Source organism: Balaenoptera physalus (genome assembly GCF_965194825.1).
Source record: "Balaenoptera physalus genome assembly, chromosome: 5".
Classification (NCBI taxonomy): Eukaryota; Metazoa; Chordata; class Mammalia; order Artiodactyla; family Balaenopteridae; genus Balaenoptera; species Balaenoptera physalus.
Genome location: NC_138884.1, coordinates 38,164,454 through 38,184,534, shown reverse-complemented (window position 1 = coordinate 38,184,534; position 20,081 = coordinate 38,164,454). Strand labels below are relative to the sequence as shown.

The window sequence follows — 20,081 nt, the reverse complement described above, 5'->3', positions numbered from 1 at the left end:
AGCCCGTGTGCCACAACTACTGAAGCCCGTGCGCCTAGAGCCCATGCTCCGCAACGAGAGAAGCCACCGCAAATGAGAGAAGTCCACGCACCACAACAAAGAGTAGTCCCCGCTAGCGGCAACTAGAGAAAGCCTGCACGCAGCAATGAAGACCCAACGCAGACAAAAAATTTAAAAATATAAATATATATACACATATATTAAAAGAAGAATTCTTATAAGCAAATCTGACCCCCAAAATGTTTTCATCAAGGATATTGAAAAAAGAAGATTTAAGTTAGTAGAATACTAATATTGATAAATGGGGAATTTTAAAGTTACAGAATATTCCTAAATACTACTTTGGTTAACTGTAAACTCATACAATGCTTTTAAATTTGGGTATAAATTCAGATTATACTCACACACCTGGCCTTTTTTTTTTTTTTTAAATTACAATATTCCCTGTGGATGCTGCACATTTGGGCATGGCTAAAAACACAGGGAATGCCTAATATGAATTTTAATGTTAATTTACAGACAAATTTGAACAATTATTTGGCAGTGGATTCCTTCAGATCATTGTCATCCAGCCTTAACTCTCCTGAGCAGATGTCTAGTTTAGCATCTACTGGTGTGACATTCACATAAAAGAAACGCACAGTGGTAAACCACAAAGGGAATACTTTCTTTTATTATGATGAGTCCCATCACTGACAGGGCTACCGATCCTTCCTGTAGTTCACAAGCATTAAACTTCCTCTGACGATCTCTCAACGGTATAGATTCAGAGATCTGATTGTAAAAAATCAAATCCATGAGTTAGGACAAATATGGTATACATAATTCCCTAGGTTCTCAGAACAAAATATAACTACAGCACTGCTTTGACAAATAGTAAACAGCCAAACTATTTTATTTTTTTAAAATTAATTAATTAATTAATTTATTTTTGGCTGTGTTGGGTCTTTGTTGCTGTGCGCGGGCTTTCTCTAGTTGCGGTGAGCGGGGGCTACTCTTTGTTGCGGTGTGCGGGCTTCTCATTGCAGTGGCTTCTCTTGTTGCGGAGCACGGGCTCTAGGCACGCGGGCTTCAGTGGTTGTGGCATGCGGGCTCAGTAGTTGCAGCTCGCGGGCTCTAGAGCGCAGGCTCAGTAGTTGTGGCGCACGGGCTTAGTTGCTCTGTGGTATGTGGGATCTTCCCGGACCAGGGATCAAACCCGTGTCCCCTGCATTGGCAGGCGGATTCTTAACCACTGCACCACCAGGGAAGTCCCAGCCAAACTATTTTAAATCACGAAGAATCCTGAATCCCTCACAGATAATACATATTTTGCCAACCAGAACTCATCTTTGACTTTTGGGCAAAAAATAAATTATCCAGCTCTAAACCCTACATTAAAGTCTGTCACACAGACTCAGCATCTTGGCGTGATGATGAAACACTGTGGCTAGCACTGTGCCACATACACAGATGGCAAACTGGTTCAGAAACACTGCAACTGGAGCTGGAAGAACCCATGTTGTGTTCCAGCCTTGCCGGTTACTCTAACTCAGGCACTACCTCTGTGCAAGTTAAATATGATCAACAAATAAATGGGGGAGATAATGGTTGTTCTACTTGCCTAACTGAATTGTATCAAATCAGTCGAAGGATCAAAGGTGGGACAATATGAAGGTGTTACCCTGTAAATCTTTAAGCACTATAAATTTGAGAGATGTTCCTAGGATTAGGTGTTCAAAAAAGCATCTGATGACTTGAATTCAATATAAAATTAATTTCTTAACAGCTTTCTACTCTAATGAGCTAGAACAGTGGTTCTTAGGTGGTATATATTAGAATCACCTGTAGAACTTTCAAAAAGAAAACACACACACACGCACAGCCCGGTGTCTATCACTACAGACTCAGACTTAGTGAGTCTGAAGTAAAGTCCAGAACTCAGTATTTTTTTTAAACACTACATTTGGATTCTGATGCATAATTAACTAGAGAGAGAATATGGGAGTAGATGAGTGCAAATGTGAACCAATTACTACTGTTATTTCCACAGAAACTTCATTTCATATTTAAATTTAAAACTATAGTTCGACCAGACTTTTATGTTGATTTTTTTTATGTTGATTTTTATGGGACAGGTATACTCTAAAATTTCATATGCCCAAAGGCAAATGTTAACTTACTTCCAATTATGAAGAAATAGCTCTCTCTCCTCCCACCCCTTTCCTGTGTCTATGTGTATAGAAGAGTTTATTTAGAATGGCACATGTTTAGACAAACTAAGTCAATTTGGACAGTCTAAATTTGACTGATATGGGTTGACTTTAAAAACACAATATAAATACCACCCATTCACCTCAGAATTAGACTTGACTTCTTCTGTGGCTGGTTTAGATGTACCAAGAGTTGTAGTATCATTGCTGCAGTCAGACATACCTAAAAGTAAAATGTGTTAAGCACATATTAAATAATTTAGTTAAAAGAGCTATATCACCTTACCAATATTCTTACAAATATTCCACAACATAAATCATTTATTTACAGTCAGAATTTGTTTTGCAAAACTATCTATAACCACATGAGTATCTATTGATTATAACAGATAAACGATTCTAAAAACAGACAAAAATTCAGGAAAAGTTTTTATGCAAAATGTAAAAACACATACCTCAGTGACTAAAAAATAATTTCATAAAATCATTTTAGATATGAAACAAGTTAAAAGATCAGAGTGTCAACTTGATTTGCTAGATGAAAAAACTGAGATCAAAAATGTCAAAATATCCAAAGATAAAGCCAAAATATTAGTTATTCATGGTCTATATAAAATCAAAGTTTCAGACCAGAACTCAGACATCTTCCAACTCTCTGACCAGTGCTCTTTAGTACCGATAACAGATGTGACTGCTCATTGTCAAAGTCAAACACTATACTCAGATTTCATTCAATAAAACTTTAATGTGCTATTTCTGCTTCTAACTTATTCAACAACATTTAGAGAATGCTAACTACATATGAAGAATTCTGCCAGGCACTAAGGAGAAAGAAAAGTAAAATCTAATTCAGGTTATAAGAGCATAATGCTCTCCATATCTGCAGGTTCAAACGAAGATCAAAAATATTTGAAAAATAAATTCCAGAAAGTTCCAAAAAGCAAAACTTGAATTTGCCATGCACCAGTAACTATTTATACAACACTTACATTATATTATATATTATAAGTAATGTACAGAGGATTTAAAGTATATGGGAGGATGTGCATAGGTTATAGGCAAATACTATACCATTTTATATAAGGGACTGCAGATTTTGTTATCTGTGGGTGTACTAGAACCCATACCCCATATATAGCGAGGGCGACTGTACTCTGAATCTAATCAAGGAGACAGATAAATAAGTACAAAACACCATATTAGGTACTATAATGTACAGAAGCAAAGTTTTACTCATGAAATACAACAGAGGGAACAACTTTATTGTTCACAAATCAAATCCAATACCACATTAAGAAAATAATACAACATGAACAAGTGGGATTTATTCCAGGAATACAAGGCTGTTCAATTAAGAAAGCTATTAATATATAATATATTCATAAATCTAAGGGGAAAAAAAACATGGTTTTCTATGTAGATGTTGAGAAATCTATTGACAGAATTCAATACCCACTCATAATTCAATACTCAAGGAAAAAGGAATTAAGGGAGATGTCTTCAACATGATACACGCTTTAATCCTACAACCATTATTTTATTTAATAAAGAAATAACAGAGGCATTTCCACTATGAACAGGAACAATGCAAAGGAACCCACCATTTCTGCTACTATTCAACACTGAACTAGAGGTATTAGCCAATCCAAGTAGATAAACCAATTAGAAGAATAATAGGTAAAGAAGTAAAACTATTTCTTTTTGCAGATGATATGATAGTACACCTGAAAAACTCCAAAGACTCAATGGTAAAACTAACTAAAAATTAAAAGAATTCAGTGAAAAAGTAGGATAAAAAATTAACATACAAAAGGAGTTTGGGATTAACATATACACTCTACTATACACAAAATAGATAACCAACAAGGACCCACTGTATAGCACAGGTAACTATACTCAATATTTTCTAATAACCTATAAGAGAAAAGAATCTGAAAAACAATATATATGTATTATATATATATAATATATGTATATGAATCACTTTGCTGTACACCTGAAACTAACAGAACATTGTAAATCAACTATATTTCAATTTTAAAAAACAACAATTTTTGAACTGTTATTGAAAAACAATAATCAGTGGACATAAAGGCAGAGAAAAATCCTGTTTACAATTACAACAAAGAAGATTAAATACTTAGGAATAAATTAAACAATGTATAAAACCTATATGAGAAAAATGTTTAAACACAACTGAGAGACACTAAAGACTGAGCAAATGAAAAGACATCCTGTTCTCGGCTATGAAGACATTATAAAGAAGTCATTTCTCCCTTAGTTAGTTTACAAATTCAGTGCAATAGAGAAAAATATAACAAGCTAAATTATACAGTTAGATAAGTTATATTAAAGTTGAAATGGAAAAATCAAACATGCAAGAGTAGTCAGGAAAACACTGAAAAAGGAAACTCACAAGGGGACTAACTTTTTCAGATGTTAAAACATACCATAAAGTATCTATACTTAAAGCACTATGGTACTAGCACATGAATAAACAAAGAGACCAGAATAAAAAGTCTAAAGTTAGACCAAATATATACAAAAATTTAATATATAACAAAGGTGACATTTCAAATTACTTAATTAAAGATGGGCTTCTCAATAAATGATGCCAGGAAAACTAGGTAGCCATTTGGAAAAATACAAAATTAGACCACCACACACAAGAATAAACTACAAATGGATTAGGAATCTAGATGTAAAAAATGAAACCACAGATGAACTGTTAAAAGAAAACATAAATGAATTGTTCTTTAAATTTTCTAATTCTAAGAATCTAGAGATAATTTTAAAAATTGATTAATTTGACTAAATAAAGATGTTTTAAAAATTGTATAACATAAGCACTATAAACAAAGAAAAAAGACAACTGAAAAACTAGGATAAAATATTTACAACAGGGGCTTCCCTGGTGGCACAGTGGTTAAGAATCCACCTGCCAATGCAGGGGATGTGGGTTCGAGCCCTGGTCCGGGAAGATCCCTCATGCACAGAGCAACTAATCCATGTGCCACAACTACTGAGCCTGCGCTCTAGAGCCTGTGAGCCACAACTACTGAAGTCCATGCTCTGCAACAAGAGAAGCCACCGCAACGAGAAGCCCACGCACCGCAATGAAGAGTAGCCCCCGCTCACGGCAACTAGAAAAAGCTGGCACGCAGCAATGAAGACCCAATGCAGCCAAAAAAAAAAAAAAAAAAATTACAACATATGCCACAATAGGTTAATATCCTTAATATATAAAGAAGTCTTAAAAACAAAGGGGAAAAAACCAAAACCAGATAGAAAGCAGGAAAAAGACATGAACAGACGATTCACAATAAAAGATTAAAATGGCCTCCAAAATATAAAAAATGATCAAATTCACTCATAATTAGAGAAATGCAAGTTAAAACAACACTGAGATACCATTTCTCATCTATTAGACTAGCAAAAATTTTTTAAACGTAACAAAACATTCTGTTACTGGGGATGTAAGGAAACAGGCACTCATATACATTGCTGATAGGAACACAGATTTGTACATCCATTCTGGAAGGAACTTTGGTAATGCCTAACAAAATCACACATGTACTTACCTTTGAACCCAGCAATCCCATGTTTAGGAATCCATCCCAGGAATACATCTCCAATAATACAAAAATACTTACACATTGCAGCATTCTTCTTAACTGTAAAATATTGGGAAGAGCCTAAATGTCTTTACATAGGAAAGTGACTGAATAAACTATGACACATCCAGACAATGAAGTACTGTACAACTGTTGAAAAAAATGAAGATCTCTATGATATACTGTAATTTCCAGGACGTAGTGATAAGCGAAAAATGCAAAGTCCAAAAATACCTATAGGTATGCTGTCTCCATGTAAGAACAAAGAGGATACATGAAAATACATGTTTCTGCTCATTGGAACAAAAGAAATACAAGAAGAATAAACCAGAAACTAGAGATAGGCTACCTACAGGGAGAGGTGGGAAAAGAGTGGGAAAAAAAGTAGGAAATGGGAACAAAGTAGCAGGAATAAGGAAGGAGTGACACTTCTCTGAATATATAGTTTTAAATAATTCTGACTCTTAGAACCATAGAAATTTTCACATACCCTTCATAAAAAAAAAAAAAAAAACAACCAGGATTTGAGAGGAATTCAAACAGTAAAAAATCACTAACACATGAAACCAACTGTATGAGAAATGAATAACCCAGGAAAGGGAAGGGGGAAAGGAGAAGGTGGGGCAAAGGGAGATGGGGGAGGAGAGAGAGAAGAAGGGGAGGGGGAGTAGAGGGGAAGCGGAGGGAAAGGAAGAGCAGGAGAAAAGAGTGCCTTGACAGGACACCATGAGGCTAAAGACAAAAAGAATTATACACAAATTCTGTTTATATAGTTAGTAAAAGTATTTCTCACAGGGGTATAGGTTAATAATTCTTAAATTACTTTATGTGTGTAACAGAACAGAACAAATATGTAAATAGAATGTAGATACTGAGAACTTGGTTTCTCACTGCTAGAGAAAAAAGTAATAAAGAAAGGAGAAATGCTAAATAAACCCTGTGGTACTGGACTGGAATCAAGAGTTATCAGTATAAACACAGGGTTTTTAATACATGTGTGTCTGTATTCGTGTATATATATTTGTTATACACACACACATATGCATGTATGTATAGGTTTCCTAGCTTTGTCCACTGAGAGGGCCTAGAAGCAGTGATACCCAGTAACAATGAGTACACTTGGTGCTCAAATCTTGGTCTCTAAACACCATTCTCCAATAAAAGGAACCACAACTCTTAAGGAAAAGTGGTTGATTCCAATACTGGGGCAAGGAAAATACAAGAGGAGCCTGGGGCATTTTTCTGGTGTCAGAAAATAAGAAAAAATTCAAAAAAGGACAGGGGCTTGTCGAAAGAAAAAAGGACCCAACCTGAAGGCCCCTAATGGCCAATCCTGAGACATCTTGAGCAACAAAATAAATAATGATAGTACTGAATTGAAACTCCTAGAATAAAACAAATATTAATGAATCCATACTGATAGAAATAAATAATCAAATAAATAGGTAAATGGGGGTAAAGTGACAATTCATCACAACAGAATCTCAATTAATAACACAGAAAAGAAAGAGAAAACCAGAACTCTCTACCAGGCAAACATCACAGTAATAAGCGTTGCAGAAAGATTCACTGATGGATGCTAAAATTAGAGAGCAAAAGTTTGACGAGAAACAGCGTTTACATAATCTCCAATATCTCCCACAAGGTACTTAACTGAAAAAAGAAAGACAGTTAAGTGGAGAAACTCACAGTTCACAGTGAAGAAACTCAGCAGATCTAACTTAACCAAGTGATTAAGTAATCACTAGTAGTAAGACATATCAAGAGCATAATCCCTGATACATTGCACTGAAAAGGACAACATTATTTTTTGTGGTATTCTTCCCCCAAATGCATTAACTCAGTCCAATCATGAGAAAACATTGGACAAACCCGAACTGAGGAACATTCTACAAAATAACTGACCAGTTCTCTTCAAAGTGTCATGGTCATGAAGACCAGGAAAGTGTGAGAAACGTACAGATTGAAAGAGACTATGGAGAAATAACCAAACTCAATATGGGTTCCTAGACAGAATCCTGCAGCAGAAAAAGGATAGTTAGTTGAAAATTTGGTGAAATTCCAATAGGGTCTGTAGTTCAGTTAATAATATTATACCAATGTTAATTTCCTATTCTTTTTTTTAATATAAATCTATTTATTTATTTTACTTTTGGCTGCGTTGGGTCTTTGCTGGTGCACACAGGCTTTCTCTAGTTGCAGTGAGCAGGGGCTACTCTTCATTGCGGTGGCCTCTCTTGTTGTGCAGCATGGGCTTCAGGTGCGCAGGCTTTAGTAGTTGTGGCGCGCAGGCTCAGTAGTTGTGGCGCACGGGCTTCACTGCTCTGTATGTGGGACCTTCCCAGACCAGGGCTCGAACCCATGTCCCTTGCGTTGGCAGGCGGATTCTTAACCACTGCGCCACCAGGGAAGCCCCTAATTTCTTATTCTTGATAATTATATTATGGTTATGTAAGACGTTAGCATTATGGGAAGTAGGGTAAGGAATATAAAGCAACTCTCTGTACCATTTCTGCAAGTCTAAAATTAGATCAAAATAAAAGTTTTAAAGAACAGTAAGGAATGCTGAGCAAAGGTAGAGGAATTACCCTTAGATAGAAGGAAGAAATCTCTTCCTTAGATAGAAGGAAGAGTGAAAGAAGGAAGGAACCCATGGAAATAGTGAGGAATGGAATGGAAAACAGAAGAAAGTTAAGGCAGTTCATTTTTGCTGTCTTCTACTTTCTTGTGAAGTAGGAGTTATCATCTGCTCCCCTGTATTCATCAGTAGCACCAATTAGCAAAATATATCATTATCATCCAGCTCAAGAAAAGACCAAATGATAGCTTTAGAATGGGGCTGGTCACCAGGAAGACCAAGCCATGATTAGAAGTTTGGAACTTTCAGAGGTGAAAGGGGCTAGAGGAGTTAATAACTGATAATGCGTCAGTGAGGAAGCCTCCACAAAAATCCCCGAACTATGGGATTTGGAGAAATTCTGTGGTGAACACATCCATGTCCTGGGATCATGGAACACCCCAACTCACAGAGACAGAAGCTCCTGTACTCAGAACGCTTCCAGATCTTGCCCAATGTCCTTTCCATCTGGCTATCTATCTGTATCCTTTATCATATCCTTTACTATATAATAAACCGATAAGTATAAAAAAAAAAAAAAAGACCAAATAACTCCAAGCAGATAGGGAAACAGGGAATCAAATTTCTGAGAATTACGGAGTCAGGTACTAAGTCTGTGTTTTATTCATATTATTTAAATGCTCTTACCTTCACATTTTTTAAAAGTTCGTTTGTTCATAACTTTAATAATGGACACACATAGGGAATGACAACAAGATTTAAAGTTAATGACTTACTGAACTTACTGTGATAATCACTTCATGACGTATGTAAATCAAATCATTATGCTGTACACCTTAAACTTATATGTGCTATATGTCAATCATATCTCAATAAAACTGGAAGAAAAAAAAACTTATAATTACGGGAAACCAAAAAAAAAAAAGTTAATGACTTGCAGAATGTGCTGTTTAAGATATATGTGTTCTGATCTTTATACGAATTTAAAGTTATCTTTAAATCTGTCTTCAAAATAAAATGATAAATCATTATTACAAAACTGCCATCAATGTTGAGGCTTCACAGACTGGTTTATACTGGAGGCCAAATACGCCTCAAGTCATCTCTGGGGCTCTACTTCCATAAATCAGCCAGGGGTATTCATTAACTAATGAGTGTAAGAACCAATGACCTATAAAGTGAATTACTAATTAACATTTGTAAAAAAAAAAGCATAACTAATATTACCTGAAGTTTATAATCATCCAACTTTTTGGAGTTGTTGATTTATTATCAAAATCACATTTTGTTTTCTGTAAACTGAATAGACTAGATCTATTCAGTTTATAGAGGGAAACTATATAAGAACTTTAACCAGAATTTAATGAGGGAGAATTTTATATCCTACAACTCTTAAGTGCATTTAAGGTCTTTCCAAGGACCCAGGAAAGAGAGGGCAAGAGGTAAGAGACTTGCCAGGATCCTAGAAGATAAGAAGAAACAAAATACTCCATGGATACCAGAAAAGAAAAAACTGCATTTATAATCTCCATGAGTTAAAGATTCAGAATTATAATACTAAAAGATGAATGTTGAATAGAAATTATAACATGAGCACATTTCAAATTAATGTACTCACATACCACAGGGGATCTGAAATGGTATGCTCAAGGCACAGGAGAGCAGATATAAACAGGGCAGACATAAACAGGATAAACACAGCACATCATAGTGGAATGAGAAGTTACACTTTTTTTAAATGAAAATAAGTATGCTGTTATGGAATCTAAAACAAAATTCACTTGAATAAAATACACATAAGCCTTCTAAGAAATTTCTTGAATTTTTATGATGAAATACGAATCTCCAAAGGAATATCTGAAGAGTTATTCTTTCTAGGGGTACTTCAGTAAAAAAGTTGGAGAAGTACTATAAATAATTTTGATGTATGGGAGTAAGGAGTTCTGACTGGAACTCAAGGACAATGCTAGGGAGGTAAATACAGAAAACTGAGGGCAAAAAGTAGCAAAACCTGGGCTTGCTTTGGTCTGAACTTGCTTAGCTTCTCTAGACTGGGTATATCATTGATTTCAGAGACTGGTTAGAGATTAAAGAAAATGGCTCTATTTCTTTCACTCAAATATGTCTATCTTTTCTTGCTCATAGATAAACAGGAAGAGAATGGTAAGATTTGTTTTAATTTCATAATTCAATATTAATTTTCAAGTTGAACTGACTTGTTTACAGTAAAAAATTTAGAGTTAAAATACATAGTGACTGGGCTTCCCTGGTGGCGCAGTGGTTGAGAATCTGCCTGCCAATGCGGGGGGCACGGGTTCGAGCCCTGGTCTGGGAAGATCCCACATGCCGCGGAGCAACTGGGTCCGTGAGCCACAATTACTGAGTCTGCGTGTCTGGAGCCTGTGCTCCGCAACGAGAGAGGTCGCGATAGTGAGAGGTCCGCGCACCGCGATGAAGAGTGGCCCCCGCTTGCCACAGCTGGAGAAAGCCCTGGCACAGAAACGAAGACCCAACACAGCCATAAATAAAATAAATAAATAAAATTAAAAAAAAAATACATAGTGACTACATTAAATAACTATATATGTTAAGAGTGAAAAACAGTATCTAAAATACATTAGTTTTCTGTTTTGGTCAAAACAATTTAAAATAGTGGGTTTTTTTTATGATGGTAGTTTCCTTAACATGGGGGAAAGATCCTTTTCCCTATTGTCAATGCAAATGATACTAAACTGAAAATGGTTTACCACACAATATGTTCAAGGTATATTACATTTTCTTTGATAAGTAGAATAATCAAGAGTAAGATAAAGAATCATCTACATTATACTGCTGTCTTTATGTCAACAACTATCTGGTATCTGTAAAAGCTATTTTGTTAGCTACTCCTAAGTCCTTTTAGACAGCGATAAATTAAGTTCACGTTGCTCATTAGGATAAACACATCAGTCTAGATAATTCAAAATTAGAAAGCTTTGACAAAATATAGTTAATTCTCAATTATATGCAGTAATGAGAAACAATTTAAAAATCAACAGATATTCAACTATTCTCATCCTCACCATTATACCACCTTCTAACCAAGTGACAAAATTAACAGTTTGGAGAAGTCTTAATTTATTTTCCCCATTCAGATTGTGTTACAGAGAAACTAATGAGAAGTAAAATGATAAGACTCTCAAAACTAAATTACTCCCTGAAAAGAAAACTAGCTGTAAATAAACTCTAAATTATTCAGTGTACTGTGGCCTCATTCTTCACAAACGGCTAGCTAAGGTCCAGAACATTAGCAATGAAGCCAACCAAGAGAATTGGAGAGTTACTTTAAAATTCTGTATTAATTCCCAAAACCATATAAAATAAACCCCTCAATATTCACAGGTAATTTTTTCAATGGGAAAAAGCTCAGAGGAAATAACCTAAGAAGACAGCTTAATAATATAGATAGTTACACAGAAATATTTATAGATATGTGTATATACATGAGTTAGTGTATATTTCCGAGAAGCAACTCCAGCAACAATGAGCACACATGGTGCCCAGATCTTGGTTTCTAATACCATTCTCCAATAAAGGGAACCAGTGCTCCTTGGAGAAATGGCTGATTCTAGGACTGGGGCAGGATTATATACAAGATGAGCCTGGAGTATCTTGTAGTGCTGGAAAGCAAGAACGTGCTTTAAAAAAAAACACCATAACAGAACAACAACAAAAGCTCCAAAGAATATAGGAACCAACTGAAAGAGCTTCCAGTGGCCAAAGCTGGAACAATTTGAGCAATAAAATAAAGTAATACTGGATTATAATGCAAAGTATAAAATAAATAACCATGAGTCAATGCTGATATAAATAAATGATTGAATAAATTAATAAATGGGAGAGAAGAGGCAAATCTCCCTTGCAGAAGAATTCCAAAAAATTTATGTACACACTCCACTGTTACGGAGGTAGAACATAATTCCCCACACATTAAGTGTGCACTTCACATAATGACTTTCTTCTAAAAAGTACAATATGCAACGGGAGGAGAGGAAAAGTAACTTTACAGGTACAAACTTGACAAACACTCTCTTAAGCCAGGTGATCAAGGTTAACATCAACAGTGGTAAGGCATATTGATAGTATTTACTCTTGATATACGATAAGAATGGCACTTTACCTCTGTTGTCTTTCTCCCCAAAACACATTACCCAGTCTAATCATGAGAAAAGAATCAGCCAAATCCCAACTGAGGGACAGTCTACGAAACACCTGACCAGCAATCCTCTAAACTATCAACTTGTCATCAAAAATGAGGAGTCCAAGAAACTGTTAAAACTAAGAGGACACATGATAACCAGGATTTATTCCTGCATAGAATTCTGGTATAGAAAAAGGTCATTAGGAGAAAACTGAGGCAATCTGAACATATGTTATCTAATAATGCATAAATACTGGTTCATGAACTGTGACAAATGTACCATACTAATGTAATATGTTAATAATGTGGGAAACTGGACATGGTGTATATGGGAATCTGTATACTATCTCTACAGTAATTCTGTAAATCTAAAATGATTCTAAAATAAGAGTTTACTATATAATAATCTAAGAATACTGTGCTATATTATTATTTTATAATTATTGTTTTTAATAATTAATATTAATAATATAAATTTATATTATTAAAATACTTCATTCTTTTACATGTATGCTCCCCAATGTTCACTACAGAACTATTTACAATAGCCAGGACATGGAAGCAACCTAAATGCCCATCAACAGATGAATGGATGAAGAAGATGTGGTACATATATACAGTGGAATATTACTCAGCCATAAAAAGGAATGAATTGGGTCATTTGTAGAGACATGGATGGACCTAGAGTCTATCATACAGAGTGAAGTAAGTCAGAAAGTGAAAAACAAATATCGTATATTAACACATGTATGTGGAATCTAGAAAAATAGTACAGATGAACCTATCTGCATGGCAGGAATAGAGATGCAGACGTAGAGAAGGGATGTGTGGACATGGAGGTGGGGAAGGGGGGTGTGGGATGAACTGGGTGATTGGGATTGATATATATACACTACCATGTGTAAAATGGATAGCTAGTGGGAACCTGCTATATAGCGCAGGGAGCTCAGCTCAGTGCTCTGTGCTGACTTAGATGGGCGGGATGGAGGGGGGAGGGGGGTCCAAGAGGGAGGGGATATATGTATACATATAGCTGATTCACTTTGTTGTACAGCAGGAACTGACACAACATTATGAAGCAACTATACCCCAATAAAAAAGAAAAAAATGTATTTTCATGTACTTGGAAAAAACAGCATAACTGGCAGTTTAACTAATATATTTCTAAATATTTATATTTAAAATCCTATATGGCAAAACTCCATGAACTGAAATCTTTAATACTATCAACTTGGAAATTCAATCAATATTTAGGTGTCAGGCACTGGTCTAGGTCCTTGGGAGTCAATAATGAGCCAAAAAAGAAAATAAGATGGGTCCCTATCTGCATGGATATGGCGGTAGCGGAAGAGAAAGACAATCATACGGTCACACATATAAATGTAAACGGCAACTGTGGAAAACATATGACGTTACTACCTCATCTGGGAGGTCAGGATATTTCCTCAAGAAGCAAAACTTCAGTTGAGGTGTGAAGGATAGCTAAGAGCCAACAAGTGAAATAAAAGAAAAGAAAGAGTGGTAAAGACAGGGAGAAAAGCATGTGCAAAAGCCATGTAATGCAAGAAGCAAGACAAGTACAAAGGGACTAATGAAGGCCAGCATGGGTGAAATGGAGAGTTAAGCAGAACATGATAAAAGATAAGGCTGGACCATTGTTAAGGAGTTTTGTTTTCATCCTAAAAGCAATGAGAAGCCATAAAAAGACTGGGGAAGAGGAGGGAAGAGTGACAATCAGACGTGTGTTTCAAAATAAATCACTGTGCCTTCAGGATGGATACTGGATTAGACAGGGGTTGAAACAGAAGTCGGTAGGCAAGAATGAAGGCTACTGTAGAAATTTCAGGCAAGATGATGGTAACAAACTAAAGTGGTGGTAGTGGAAATGGGAAGTAGTAGACAGATTTAAGAGATATTTAGAAAGTAAGGTTAATAAAACTTGTTGACAGACTAGACGTATAAGGGAGAGGGAGTTATTAAGGATCACTCCTACTGTCCTGGATTTTCCAACTGGAAAAATAATGGAGTCATTCACTGAAATAAAAAGCAAAGAAAGAGGACCAACATTTTGGGGGGGTTTTGGGAGTGAGGGAAAAATCAGTTTAGTTTTATACCTTGTATTTGCGATATCTCTAATATATGCAAGAGAGGTGCCAACTAGAAAGCAAAATATATAGATCTAGAGCTCAGATGAGATAGAAAACACTTATGTCCTTAGAAAAGCTGACATCTTTATTCTAGTAAAGCAGTTAACTACAATTGCCAAATATCTAAGAAAAACGTTAAGACTTCGACCATCTGTATTTAGTTAAAACAAAAAGCTGAGACAGAACATGGCAGTAATATTTCATCAACTACAACAAAAACTGCTAGGCACCATGCGGAACACAGAGTTTTAAAAATCTTGTTTCAATAGTATGTTTATTATGTCACTAATCATACAGTATTTTAAAGTTTTAGCAGGGCTGGCCAATGTCCTTGGAAATATTCAATACCTGCACTAGTCAGTAAAGTAGCCACTAGCCACATGTGGCTACTGAGCACTTGATACGTGACTGGTTTGACTGAGGAACTGAATTTTTATCCTATTTTATCTTAACTAATTTAAATAGTCACATGTGGATAGTGGTTACTCTATTGGACAGGAGCAGTTTAGAGCTTCCTTGTATATTTCATCTAATCCCAAACAACCACCTTGTGAATTAATTGAGAGCCAGTGTGGGGGATAGAGGGATTAAAGAAGTAGAAGCTTTCATTCCATCTGCTTATTATATTATTTGAATTTTTATTTCAAGAATATATCTTACTTGTAAAATTTAAAATATTTTTAATTTTAAAATTAATTAAACGCTGTACAGAAAAATTAGGAAATACAAAAAGAGGAAAATGAAAATAATCTGTAAACCTACTTTAAGAAATAATCTATAATTAACATTTAGCCATCTATGAAGAGGATCTACATTTTTAACCCTTTTGTTAGAAGGCGCACCAATGGCCCAAGTTACTCTTTATGAGTTTTATCATATTTCTCTTCTACCCCATCCCAAACACCTTGAGAATCCTATTAGAAAGCTATCATCTCTAGAACTCTACCTCAAGGCTGCCAAAAATAAACACCTAATAGTCCTCTTGCTTATCTCCCTTTCACCACCATTACGACCACCCTCTGCCACCAATGTCATACACTTTAACTGGAACCCAATCTCTACCCCACAATATCATGGAATCATTAGTCACTATAGTGAAAAAGAGTACAAGCTTTGGAGTCAAGCAACTTTATGAGTCTGTGGTTCTCCTTTTACTATCTGGATGACCTTGGACTAATTACTTCTGCTGGTATCTATACCTGTTTCTTCATTTGTTTATAGAAAATAAGAGTACCTAATACACAGATAGCATCTATAAAGCATAATGCTTAGCCAGAGTAGCACTCGATAAATGACAACTATTACGGACTTCTATGTGCCTGGCGCTGCCCTAGATACTGAAGGGGAGAGCTCTGAAACAAAACAGAATCCCAGCCATCCTAGAGGTTACGTTACACTGGCTTAACCCCCAGGGACTCTTTCCAACTGGGATGTGAATTCCTGATCCATCCCTTATTAGATGTGTGACCTTATGCAAAGTACTTCATCTAAGATCTAAATTTCTTCATTTCTAACATGGTAATGTTATCTGCTCTTACCTACTTGAGATGGCTGGAGTAAAAATAAAATGAGAATATATGTGAAAATGTTTTGTAAATTATTATATGCTAAATAAACAGAAGGTATTAAAGAGTATCATATTCCTCCTCTCTTGGATAAAGCTTTCCAATCAATATGCCAAGAATGGATTACAGGGACTTCCCTGGTGGGAAGGCAGGGGACACAGGTTCGAGCCCTGGTCCGGGAAGATCCCAATCTTAGTTGTTGCTCCGCGGAAACTAAGATCCCTTAGTTGCCGCGGAGCAACTAAGCCTGTGCGCCACAACTACTGAGCCTGAGCTCTAGAGACCATGAGCCACAACTACTGAGCCCATGTGCCACAACTACTGAAGCCTGCGCGCCTAGAGCCCGTGCTCTGCAACAAGAGAAGCCACTGCAATGAGAAGCCCGCGCACCACAATGAAGCGTAGTCCCCATTCACTGAAACTAGAGAAAGTCCGTGCGCAGCAATGAAAGACCCAGCGCAGCCAAAAATAAAAAAAATAAAAAATAAAAAAAAGAATGGATTACAGACGTGCTGAAACATTGACACCCCCTCTCCCTGGCCCCCTCGGCCTACAGCGAGCCGGGCAGTCTGCCGTACAAATAATCATTTTTATGTGTACCATCCATGAGGCAGAAGTTTGGAAACTTTGCTCTAACACACTATCTCATGTCGGCAGACACTGGAGTTGGCCAAATGACTCCCTCCTCTGGATGATTTAGGTCTCACCACCAACTCTGTTATTCTTATGATCCTGCTTCAAAGACAGTGATGTCACAGTTCCCCAAAGGATCAAAAAGGATCAAGCCTGAACATCGAGGAGCTGCTAGTCCAATGCCATCATACATACACAAAAAATGAAACAAAATAAAAACTTTCAGGTGACAATACGGCAAAGATGTTACCATATTTTCACAAAAGATTTGAGCAATTTCCAGCAACATCTGCCTAGAACCATCTTAAGACAAAAGTTTAGAAGTAATGGAAGAGAGGGAAATAAGGGATGGAGGGAAGATGAAAGAGAAAAGAAACAAAGAGAAAAAGAAAATGTAGACTTTTGTCTTGTAGAAAACAGCTGAGAATCCGTAAGAGCTAATCACTGGCTTCCATGACTGCCTAAAGCTAAACTAGAAACTAAAGAGAACAAGATTATTTTCAGGTCCCTTTGTTTTATAATCTTTTTCATACTTCCTAGAACTAATGCTGGTGTATATCTGACTTTTAGACTGTTATGGTCCCTACGTCATCATCATACATATTCTGTGGAACTACTCTTTCCAATCTGCACATATGTTGTTAGTTTTTCATCCACAGCCATATTATCTTGAATTCCCTATTAAATTTACTCCTTCCTCCATCCTGAATTTATTCCTTACCCCAACCCAAAGTTATCATTCTGGAATGTTTTTATACCTCCAGACTCTTACAATGCCAAGTCTATTACTTAAAATCTTTATTTTCACATTTTCCACTCCTCATATGTCATCATACATACATACAAACACACACACACACCCGACAAACACATACACAAATTTATATCTGCCCTGTGGGAAAACTATCAAATAACACTCCATAGGCCTCCTCCAAATTCATTTCTTTTTGTCATACTTTTTGGTATGATATTCAACCAGGTGTTCAGCTACTGAAGATTAATAAGGGAAAACACCTTCTTTACTTAATGTCTGATAGAAAATCAGGTGAGATAACCCAACACATGCCAATAAAAGATGTAAAGAAAATATGGTAGAAGCAGCCTAGAGTAGTAGTTAAGAGCTCAGTCTGGATTCAGATAACCTAGGTTCAATCCTGGCTTGACCAGTGTAATTCTGAGCAGATTACTTTAGCTTCAGTTAATCATTTAGTTTCAATTTCTTCATCTACAAAAATGAAAAATTTAGCCACTTTATAAGGTTGCTGTGAGGATTAGATGAGATAATCATATAAAGCACTTAGCATAATGCCTGGCACACAGTAAACAAACAAATGTTAATTGCTGTTATGGTGTCAGACATAATCAATCTTCTGACTTTGTCATTACCTTAGAAGGAAACTAATTTAGCATAATTGACTCTTTATAAACTTATGTTTTCTGCCCCCCAACGTGAGTATGCTAGACAGAGGGAAAATGATTTTGTGAGCAGGATACACTGGTTACTCCATATGGACTATGATGAGCTGTACAGGTCTCTTCAAGTTCTAACATTCTATGAAACAGGCGTCAAACATTTTAGAACGTCAACCCTTCATCAATAAACACTTTACCATCAAATCAGTAAGTTCAAATATGCACTCTAAACTTACATTAAGTTCAGAAGGATACTAACTTAGTCACAAAAGAGAACGATCATTAAATTCCTAACATAGAGGTAATATGGAGGGAAAGGAGATGTCGAGATGAGCAGCAACATGCCAAAGGCTTACAGACCACACCACTGAAACATCATTTGCCCTTCTGAACAAAGCCGAAGCCCAAAGTGGATGCCTCAAGTGAAAAACAAGAAAATGAAAACAAAGTACACTAGAAATTTAAACTTTTACTCTGAACTGTACCCAGTAGGTTGGTGATATTAAATATGTATTAAACAATAATAAATGTATCAATTTATAAATCCACTGGATCTCCACAACATTGGCCACAAATACTTATCCCTAAAAAGAAACCTCAAAACCACAAATCAGGAACTAAATAAACAGGCAGTCTTACTTCCTTCTCTAGGTCTAGGAAGAAATTTAGAAACACTGAAGTTTTGAAGTAGCTAGAGATTTCATCACTATAAAGCTGGAATCTCTGCATTCTACTCTCCTTGGTGCCCAAACTAGCTATGTACAGTTTGAAAAAGTAGTAGCTCCACAAAAAAAGTTTTCATTAACTTCAAGACACTGTCTAAGGAGTGGCTTTTAATCTACCTGGAGGTTATATATCTCCTTTGAGAATTTGATAAAAAGAATGGACATTCTCCCCAGAAAGGAGAAAATGCACTGAAAACAAAACTGTGCACTTAATTTCAGGGGTGGGGATAAGGAAGTCCCCTGAAAGTCACTGACCACTAGACCACAGTCCCCAAGGCATGACCCAGGATTAAGGCAAACTAATTTATCAATTTGAAAAGGAATGAAAGTAACTGAGACTGAGATTTTAATCCAGAAAATAAAACAAGATTAGAAATATTTTGTTTTCTCAGCTAATGAGTGTTAGACGTGGTGGCTGGGAGAGGGTGTTGGTCATGTTGAGTGGGGAAAACAAAAAAACACAGGAATAACAAAAGAAAAGTGGAATTAAAACAGTACTGACATGTAGTCTGTTGCATTCACTCTGAGACAGCAGCAATAAAATGGCCAATTCCTACAGCCTTAACAAGGAACGATTTAAGGTAACCAATTTTGGTGCACATTCCCATGCCAGTGAAGTTAATTAAATGGCAAATGTGAACACACACCTGTCACACTTGCAGGTGAAAGCACAAGTTTAACCAAAGTCCTGCAAATCTTCCATTTTTTCCTTAAGAACCAACTTAGGGAAATTATATGTTTTAATCTAGGAGAAAAGGAAGGGAGGGGGCCAGAAATCCTCAAACGGGGTGGCTAAAGGATCTGCAGGAAGTGTAAACTACGAACCTTTTGAGATCAAAGGGCTCAAGAGGGAGATGAGAATAAAACAAAGGAAGTAATAATAAAATAAAGTAAAAGGGAAAAGCGTCTAGAAACTGTTCTTAAAACAAAACAAAAACCTCTTTCCTTTTTCCTAGACACGTAAACAGTAGTAACTTGGCAAAGAGGAACGGACGAGACGACGACACAACTTCCTTCCCAAACTCCAGCATTCC

General features: G+C 36.2%; 2 protein-coding genes across 12 annotated transcripts in view; one reads left to right on the top strand and one right to left on the bottom strand.

Annotated features, from left to right (window-relative positions):
- TIGD4 (tigger transposable element derived 4) overlaps window positions 1-20,081 on the top strand; it is an 827,821-nt gene that overhangs the window by 796,050 nt on the left and 11,690 nt on the right. The gene's annotated exons all lie outside the window — the stretch shown is intronic.
- The window catches only part of ARFIP1 (ARF interacting protein 1), a 132,827-nt gene that overhangs the window by 111,836 nt on the left and 910 nt on the right, over window positions 1-20,081 (bottom strand). For 3 of the 10 annotated variants that reach the window (XM_082463572.1, XM_082463567.1, XM_082463568.1), the window contains exon 2: window positions 2,336-2,415. The exons of the other annotated variants lie outside the window; for them this stretch is intronic. In XM_082463572.1, coding sequence (XP_082319698.1) covers window positions 2,336-2,413 — 78 coding nt within the window. In that variant the 5' untranslated portion in view covers window positions 2,414-2,415. The remainder of the gene's footprint in view (window positions 1-2,335; window positions 2,416-20,081) is intronic. 10 annotated transcript variants of the gene reach the window in all.